Genomic DNA, 9,873 nt, shown 5'->3' on the forward strand with positions numbered 1-9,873 from the left:
TGGTGAACAAGCCGTTCCTCCTGTCCCTCTGTCACCACACTCACACACATATGTGCACGCAGGGACAAGGAACAAACACACAGCAGTGAGTTAGCATCATGCTGCAATCAGCAGGCCATGTCCTTCTGTCATGACACACACACACATGCCCACAATGTCGACAATATTAGCAATAATGCCCCAAATTTACACTCACACGTAATATTCACAGTCAGTATTCCTTCATTGAGTGTATGAGGCACATAGTGTGTATTATACCGCTGAAATGAGATTTAAGACATGTCTTGTGTGTGTGTTTACGTTCAAGTATATTTCAGTGTTACTGCAATAACTATAATACCTATTTGTGTTGATTTTGAGGGAAATTCTCACCCTGAATGTATCCGTCTAGGTCCTGTTTGTCTTCAGTCTGGTTTTGGTGCTTTTATTCTTTGATGATACTTGAATGTTCTTATTCTGTACAGTGTTGTGATGTTGAAGGAAATACCTGACCTTTAAACATGACCTTAACAGATTTCTCTCCTTTTCATACAGCAATGAGACAAACCTACATACCTAATGCAGACATAATGTATGATAATGTGTATCAGACATGATGCTGTATATTTATGTGCCTTGCTACTGCTGAAATATAATGTCACTTTTGATTTAATTATAACTATTTTCATGGCACTTAACATTCATTCTTTCACAGCAAGTGAGACAGTGCCCTCTTGCTCCTGTTAGCATCTCACAGCTCCTATATTGGCCAGCTTGGTCAGCAGTAAACCTGATGAAAAACGTAATGTCTCAAAGGATAATTGACAAGCACAGTACAGCAGTCTGACAACATGGTGGTTAAACACAAGCTAACATGCAACTGAACTTCACTTGATGTGGATTTGACGGCTTTTTATTTTATTTTAGTTCATGAAAGTTTGGAATCTACTATTTCAGTATCACAGTATTTTAATCAATCTTATCAATCAAATCACTCAATCTTTATTTTTACAGCACTACTTACTACTATAAGCAACACTTTTCTTTGTTTTATCAGAAATGTGTGGCGGTGGTGTGATAGATAGATAGATAGATAGATAGATAGATAGATAGATAGATAGATAGATAGATAGGTAGGTAGGTAGGTAGGTAGGTAGGTAGGTAGGTAGGTAGGTAGGTAGGTAGGTAGGTAGGTAGGTAGATAGATAGATAGATAGATAGATAGATAGATAGATAGATAGATAGATAGATAGATAGATAGATAGATAGATAGATAGATAGATAGATAGATAGATAGATAGGTAGGTAGGTAGGTAGGTAGGTAGGTAGGTAGGTAGATAGACTCAGATTATACACTATACAGTGCACATCAGAACAAGATTATGTTGTACTGGCTCAAAAGTAGTGTAGAATAAAATAAATAAAACCAAAGTTGCACACCAAAGCTCCGTTCTCCTGTTTATATATGAATCAACAGCGTGAGACAAACTGTAGTCAGATGGTTTCTATGTAAGACTTCCTGTCTGCCTCTTCACTGTGCACTATCCAATGAAGGCTAAAAATTTGCCAAAAAACATTGTTTTAAAAAAAAAAATAAGAAAGAAAAAAACTTACCATAGTAACTCTGTTTCCACCCTTACCTCTTACATTTTGCATGTACAGGAAGAACTCCCCCTACAGGACACTGGAGCCTGTGCGCCCCCCAGTGGTGCCCAATGATTATGTCTCCAGTCCGACCAGAAACAATATGACTGTCGGGCAGCTTCCCAGTCCGGTCCGCACCGCCACTCTCAACCATCGACCCCGAACATACAGGTAGCAGGGTCAACGTGCAAACATGGCTGCCAGAGCAGGACTGCAGCTCTATCCTCTGCTCCCAAGGATTTATACACAATGAATGTTGAATATTTTTAAAGATATCTGCCTTTTAGAAGTATATTTACAAAAACACATCTATATGTCAAACACATCTTAAGTGCAACAGGTTTCGTCTCAGACTAGAGTGACAGATTTGTTGAATATTAAGCTGATGAATGATTGTTTTCAGACACACTCTTTCTCTCTCAACTCATCCTTCTTTTAGCAGCATATTTTACTTCATGCTTCCATCTTGGTATTTTCTTCTGATCGGTCTCATTCATGAATTTCTGCTACAGTGAAAATAGTTTAATGTTTAAGGTTTCACTCTTACTATGAATTTTAACCTGTACTCAAAACTCAAAATCTCTTTGGATTGTTTGGGCAGCCAATGATTTTGGTCAAGAAAGAAAATCTTTAGTGACATCACAGACATCAGTGCAACTTGCTGTTACATTTTGCTCTTCGGTGATCACCTTAATCTGGTTTCATTTCAACTTGGCTTCATCATACTTCCCTCTGCTTTGGTTTCTCAGTGTCTGAAATGTGCTGCTGTGCAGTGTTTCTTCTGTGGTTTTATGTTACAGTAATGCTCAACAAGCACATTTACATTTGGTTGCTTTGAAATCCTGGAGGAGAGGATGTGATCACTGTAATGATTGAACCAGAGATATAAGAACAGTAACAATCACAAAACATATGAAATAATGAATGTAAATAGTTTCAGTGCTGAATGAACACAGAGGACACACTGCTGACCCTGCTTACATCCTCACAGCATCAAATAACTGACTGTCTTTCATTCACTGATTCATTTTCAGCAGTTCATGTAACAGTTGTGTGGACTTGTTGGTGCTCTGGATGGGAAACAAATACAACTATTTTGAAAGTATCGCTTTTTAATTTGAAAACTTCCTTAAATATTTCCATGTAAGTGTGAAATCTGGATGCTTTGTGGAGTTCTTTAGAGCTGGCATTTTAAGGTTTAGCATTTTCAAGATGCTTTTATTTCACAGAGGACACATACTGTCCAAATTTGGCAGCAATTTGATAGTGCATTGGCTGCCTGCTGCTTTATTCATAAGAGGAAACATCATCAAACTAAATTGGTTTATTTAAATATTCATACAAAATTAAAATAAGCACAAATAAAAATCTTACACATCATGTATGGAATATATATATTGGCCTATATTGCCATGTCCATGTCACTTCATTATTTACTATTTTATTTATGCATTTGTTCATTTTGAATGATATTCTTTACTGTTGGAATCACAACATATCAAAAATGTAGGTGGTGTTTCAGAGACCTGAAATATCATCTCTGCTGTCCAATCACAGCTCTGCTACAGACAGTCCAGGAATCCTTCCCATCCAATCACCACCTTGGACCGTGTTATGACACCTTCAGCCAGTCAGATTCTTGGTGTTTGCTGCTTTTCACTGTTTCATTGCTTCTGCTGACATTAACATTCATGAGCTCTTCCAGCCATAGCTCTGCTTTCACTCTGCTGTGTCCTCTACAGGCAGCTGATTCTTCCTGTCTGTTTTGTCTTCATCAGTTGCATCTCTGCTTCTGCTGTCCTCTTTTCTTCTGTCTTTGTCTTCACTGACCAACTTATACTGCTAGAAAATGTTCATGTCAGGTTCTGTAGTTACTGTTCAACACTTCAGTTTATGTACAGCAACAAAAAGACGTGTGTGTGTGTGTGTGTGTGTGTGTGTAGTGGTAGCAGTGGGGGCAGCCACCCCAGCAGCAGCAGTCGAAGCAGCAGCAGGGAGAACAGCGGCAGTGGATGTGTGGGCATTCCCATCGCTGTGCCTACACCCTCCCCACCCTCCACCTTCCCAGGTTATCCACACACTCTTTTTCTTCTATCTTCCACTTTTTTATTCTTTTCTTGATATTTTTCTTCTCTCTTTAATCCTTTCTTTTCTCTTTTAAGTGGTCCAAACTAGCAGATTAACTTAATATTTTAACATATATATGAACAAATATTTTGGATGTGATTTTTTTTTTGTTTGAATATCTTTTCATAGCAACCACTTAACTTCAAATATTTATAAACTTTGTCACTCACTCCCTACTTTAACCTTCTGTACTGCTTCTTGCTTGTCCGTCCTCTTTTCCTTTCCTTCTTTTCTTCCATGTCAAAGTTTCCCCAACTGCTGGACCAGCCAGCTCTTCCTCCACTGCTCCTAACTCCTCCCCCTCCCCAACCCCTTCCTCCTTCTCCTCTTCCTCCTCCTCCACTGCAACTTTAACACAACCCAACGCACCCTTTTCACCAAACTCAGCCTCACAACATGCTGACTCACCTCCTCAACCAAACTCACAATCAAATGCACCCGCCAGCACCTCCCCACCCTCTAACCCCACCCCTGGCTCCTCTGAGGTCCAGTCAGGTGATTTGCCTGGAGAACTGTCTCCTCTCCTTCCTCCTGCCCCTCCTCTCTCCTCCTCTTCCTCCTCCTCATCACCCACAGAAGGTAAGTTTCTCTAAAAAACACCGCCTCCATCACCAGCCTCGCCAAGTTCTCCTTTCTTCCTTCCTTCCTGTCTCCTCTCATTATCTCCCTTTCTCCATCTTTCATTTTCTAGACAAGAAAAGGAACTCCTGAGTAAGAGGCTCAGTAGTTTCCTTTCATATTCACAGAGACCCATCCTGACAAAGTAGGGAGGGTTTACAGCTCATTCACTTGTGTTCATGAATGTTTGTTTGTTTATTTGTTTGTTTGTTTACACATATAGAAACATTACAAATACACAGTAATAATAAGTACAGATGATGAGAGGGAGACTGCAGAGTGGCATTTCCAGGCAGCAAGATTACAAACACATTGTTCCATCTTTCAAAAAATGAATGCAAGTATACAGTACATTGTCATTGCCAGACTGAGAACATAGTTGTTTTTTTACTAAAATAAAGTTAAACACAAACAGTAAAATAACCAAACATTGCAGTCATTTAGCTATTACTGTTTATATACATGAAAAAATATTTATTGGACTCAGATTAAGTAGGACAGTACTGGTTATTTAAAAGAAGTGATTTCAAGGCTCTTATAGCTTTGGGGACAAGTTCATGAAATGTGAGGGTAATACATTCCATATGTTGGACCCTCTGTATAATATACTGAACTGAGACTGTGAAGTATGGAAATGAGGAGGTCTCAGTAGACAAGAGCTATGAGTGGAATGAGTGTGAAACTGATGCTTAAATAAAAACAAGGCCTGAAAAAGGAGGGAAGGATCCTATGACTACAGCAGTCTGTTACATTTCTGTTTAAATGTAACTTGTTCACACATCAATCAGTTTCCAGGAGGAGTAAAAAAAAAAAAAAAAAAAAAAAAAAGAAAGCTGGTAAGTTTGTGTGTGTGTGTGTGTGTGTGTGTGTGTGTGTGTGTGTGTGTGTGTGTGTGTGTGTGTGTGTGTGTGTGTGTGTGTGTGTGTGTGTGTGTGTGTGTGTGTGTGTGTGTGTGTGTGAGCACAACTATTATTTTAATGACAAACATATTAGATATTAATCAACATATAACCTGGTTTAATGGGCATCACCTACTAAATGGCCAAAGAAAGCAATAAAGTTTTCAGTTTGACCAGTTGAACAATCTCATAAACATAAATGTTCTTTTCAAAGCACTGACCTTTGTTTCGTTGTGCTTAAAGAAATCACAACAACTTCTTACAATGAATCAAGACAATTATTGATAGCTAAACATCTTGAGGATACATGATAAAGCACAAGATAATACAGAACAAATAATAAGGCCTTTAAATGATAATTAAAAATAAAATAATAAAGAAGATAAATAGCTGATGCATTGTAATGGGGAATGCTGAGAGAAAGTTAACTCAACTTCTCTTTTTAATTTGAACGCTATTCATCATCGGTCCATGATCTTAAAGTAGTCAAACATAGTTTATTAAAGAACACATTTACCACTTCAATATCCTAAAATTAGAAGTATAATAAAAACAAAGATTGATTTTTATGCTTATTTTCACTTTCATTCAAATACAAATATGTTTTCTGCCTCAACAAATACAGCTACAAATAGAAATAGTGGGAATGTCTAGGTAGCCAAGTGGTTACCACGCTTGCCACATAAAGGTTAGCGTTCCTGGTTGGATTCCAGCAGGTGACCTTTGCTGCAGGTCATTCCCCTCTCTCGCTCCCTGTTTCCTGTCGGCCTCTCTGCCATCCACTATCAAATAAAAGACAAAAAAGCCCCCCAAAACATAAATCTTAGAAATACTGGGCTGTCTGCACATCTCTAACAGAGAGTCATTTCTCCCTTCAGGTTATATAAAGCTTTCAGTTTAATAACAGTGTTATGTGTATATTCTGTCTAACCTCGTCCTTCTCTGCTGTGTCAGGTCCTATCGTCCCTCAGTTCTACAGTATGAACCGGCCACAGCCTCGACAGCAGGCTGCGCAGGTAGGGGGATCACTGCCATACCGTCGCCCCCCCTCTGTGACCGGTCAGCCAATCATAACACAGAACCAGATCAACGGGGGTCAGTACTACAACCAAAGCCCAGGTATGTACTGGAATACCACCTCATCCTGCAGTGAAATCATTCTGATAATGTCAGTGTACTGACTGTCAAAGGTGTTTGAACTTGATGGTTGGCTGCAGTTTGTAGTGTGAGTGTGATAAAGGCCTACCTGGGACCCCTTATATAACATCCTAACATTCCCAGTGTTTGTGTCCCTTTGGTACATTCACAGTTGTGTGCTTTACATTTGACAATAAAATAAATAAATAATAAGAAATCACAAATGAATAATACATTAATAAATACATTTTCATTATTTATACAAGTTTGAAAGATGGACAGAATGTATAGAAAAGGTGATTACATGTGGCATTTTTACCTTAATTGAACTGTTATTGCAACTGATTATTATTGAAATGAAAACTCAATATGTTCAATATCACTGGCTTTGTGTGTGTTTGCAGCCTCCCCCCCACCCCCCTCCCTCCTCCAGTGCACCCCTCAGCTTCCACTGATGGGTTTTGTTGCTCGAGTTCAGGAGTCCAGTAAGTAGAATCATATATCTATGTCTGGATTTACGTGTGTGTGTGTGTGTGTGTGTGTGTGTGTGTGTGTGTGTGTGTGTGTGTGTGTGTGTGTGTGTGTGTGTGTGTGTGTGTGTGTGTGTGTGTGTGTGTGTGTGTGTGTGTGTGTGTGTGTGTGTGTCTTGTGTCAGATGTTTTGAAATGCTGAGCACCTCATGGAATTGGAGCTTTCACACCTGTTTATTTGGTCTGGACAATAAAAAAAAGGATATGTTGTTGCTGTTCAGTTCTGGGCCAGTTTGTATTCAGATTTCAGAAATGTTTGTGTGTCTCATCTTCATATTTCACTTCACTCCTCCAGTCTCAGATGCCCCTCCTCCTCCTCACCCGGTTCCAGAGAGCCAATCAGGCCCAGAGGAGCCCCTGTCCACTCCTCAGCCATTGGAGGATAAACATGAAGAGGAAGATTCAGCAATAGTGGAGTACAACGACCCGTACGCTGAAGAGGACCCACCATGGGCCCCCAGAACCTACCAAGAGAAAGGTTAGCTATAGTGAACCAAATAACCAGCAATAATATGACCAAGAATAGTTTCTACATCTCTCCACTACTGTCCACATTTAGTTTGAATCATGTAGCTCTTTAGATTGTAGGACAGTGACAGAGACAAGCTTTTGGTTATGTGAACAGACTGAAGTAGTCAAAGTAATCACCAGCTGCTCACTGTTGCCTTCAATACAACGGCTGAATGAAGGAACAGAAAGATGTTCTTCCATGAGTTTTCTGTATATGATTCATTTGAATTATTGCTGCTGAACGCTTTTAGTGAAGAAATGATAGCAGTGTTTTGTTTCTATATTCTTAATTGGTACTTAAAGAACTACACCTCAACAATTTTGAAAAAAGGTTTACTAGAACAGTATACAGTGTGTATATATTTATTATGTTGAGTTCCAAAATCATTGTAAAATGACTAAATCAAATCACAGGTAAGCTGTAAACTCATGAGAGCGGATCACACCAGCATTTAAAACAGTCATTTTATTCAAATGGAATGACTGTGTGCTGTGGTGTCACTCACAGCAGCACAGTATATCTGTATCAAATCTATCACATTCATTTCATCTTTTGTAATCTTTAATGTGAAAATGGACCAATAGCAAGCCATGCTGATAATACTGATCTATAGACCATACTTTAAACAGTACAGTCTAGTCCAGTGTTATTGACTTCCTCTATCAGAGTATAAACTGCTTCACAACACAATAATGGTTTGCAGACAGTTATAACACAGGACCCGATGGTACAAATATGTATTTTAACTAAACTGCATCAACTTATAGTCTGGTAAGCTAACATGCTACCTTGTAGAGCTGTTGGGTCTGTTCCAACACCCATACTAACAGTCCTGAACACTTTAGTGTAAGTTGATGTGCTATCAGGTGGTAGACGAGTGTGTCCCACATCTGAAATATACCAACACACACTACACTTAACACACACTGGACACACACTTCTCCTGATACCGCTTCAATCAGGCATTCAGAGCCAAGTGTTGTAATAGATCACACAACAGCAGTCCAGCTGTTGGAGGTTGGTTAATATCCAAACTTGTAAGTGATGGCAGAACTTCCACAGATGGTTTTCATGTAACATCAACTATATATCTGTTCATCTTGATGAGACTGATGAGAGTAATATCACATATCTGATATTATATGTTCCATTTGTAAAAAAATAACAAATAAGGACCATTCAAAATAATATTGCATTATGTCAGTAAGCTTTGTACTTCTACAGATAGTCTAACTTATTAATCAAGAGTCCCAGTGAGCTGTGATAAACCTCTGCACTCACACTGTGACAGTAACTAGAAATAAGTCACTCAAGTATCCAGTCTTAACTATATGCAGGTGTGACATATTATCTCCCTTTAAGTGTTTATTGACTGAAATGAAAGTGTGAGGGGAGAGTAAGCAGAACAGCACAGAGAACATAGAAAGAAGCTCAAAACTGTCGTGACTGCATGGTCTTGGCTGGCTAGCATGTTAGCGGTTAGCTCAGCAGCTCCAGTAGTTTACCAGCCAGCACGGTGAGTAGTCCATTCATCATCAAGCAAGACAGCTGAATTTCACTGTGACTCTGTGACTTTTTATTCAGCTGCAGTGAATCACGACAATGGCTGTGGTGTGACTGTGAAATGACTGAACACGTGTATAGTTATTAATAATCATGTGTTGTGTTTGCCTGCCAGTGGTGGCCATCTACGACTACTCAGCCGACAAAGAGGACGAGTTGTCGTTCCAGGAGGGATCGATCATCTACGTCATCAAGAAGAACGAGGACGGTTGGTTTGAAGGAGTGATGAACGCAACCACCGGCCTCTTCCCCGGAAACTATGTTGAGTCCATCATGCACTATGCAGACTAAAGAAGAAGAAGAGGAGGAGAATTTTAGTTTTCTTGTTTGTTCAGTCTCTGTGAAGTCTCTGTGTCTCACTGTATGGGTACGATCATACCTGTATTTCACTTTCTTTGAAACGTTGATTCACACTAACTAATCACAAGCACATCAAAGCTTGTAGACATGTTATTGTAAGTGTAGTTTACTGGAGTCTGACCTGAAACAATAAGAGCATCTGATTCTAGTGTTTGGAAATGAACACACTGTGAATTTGAGCATCAGTTAAGACTTTTTTCCTGCTTTCTGAACTACAACTGTGTCTTTCTACCCATAAGTTCTACATCTAGAGGTTTTCTGCTGTTGCTGCTTCAGATTATGTTCAGATAATTAATATGCTGTTCTCTTAGAGGACTGAGAGGAGATTCAAAGGCGTGCCATTAGAATTCATTTAACTTGACATTTAAAATGTCAAACTGTGTTAAATGCCTCCTGGGATGCTTTGGTGTGAATCAAAGCATGTTTCTGTTCTTCTACTGAAGAGAAGTAAAGATGATGCTTTAAATTTAGTTTTATTGTGATCACTAGACATTCATTTGGTAAT

At 39.1% G+C, this 9,873-nt stretch overlaps 1 protein-coding gene across 23 annotated transcripts in view; it reads left to right on the forward strand.

The window, feature by feature from the left end:
* Positions 1-9,299, forward strand: part of LOC133993434 (abl interactor 2-like) — a 31,203-nt gene extending 21,904 nt beyond the window's left edge. For 3 of the 23 annotated variants that reach the window (XM_062432413.1, XM_062432400.1, XM_062432399.1), the window contains exons 6-10: positions 3,567-3,691; positions 6,222-6,386; positions 6,809-6,889; positions 7,230-7,412; positions 9,124-9,299. In XM_062432413.1, the coding sequence (XP_062288397.1) occupies positions 3,567-3,691; positions 6,222-6,386; positions 6,809-6,889; positions 7,230-7,412; positions 9,124-9,299 (730 nt within the window). Of the gene's footprint in view, positions 1-1,641; positions 1,795-3,566; positions 3,699-3,996; positions 4,330-6,221; positions 6,387-6,808; positions 6,890-7,184; positions 7,413-9,123 lie in introns of all 23 variants that reach the window. The other 20 variants (XM_062432412.1, XM_062432397.1, XM_062432411.1 and 17 more) reach the window with 12 other exon arrangements.
* Positions 9,300-9,873: the final 574 nt, after the last annotated feature.

Source organism: Scomber scombrus, chromosome 13 (assembly GCF_963691925.1).
Source record: "Scomber scombrus chromosome 13, fScoSco1.1, whole genome shotgun sequence".
Classification (NCBI taxonomy): Eukaryota; Metazoa; Chordata; class Actinopteri; order Scombriformes; family Scombridae; genus Scomber; species Scomber scombrus.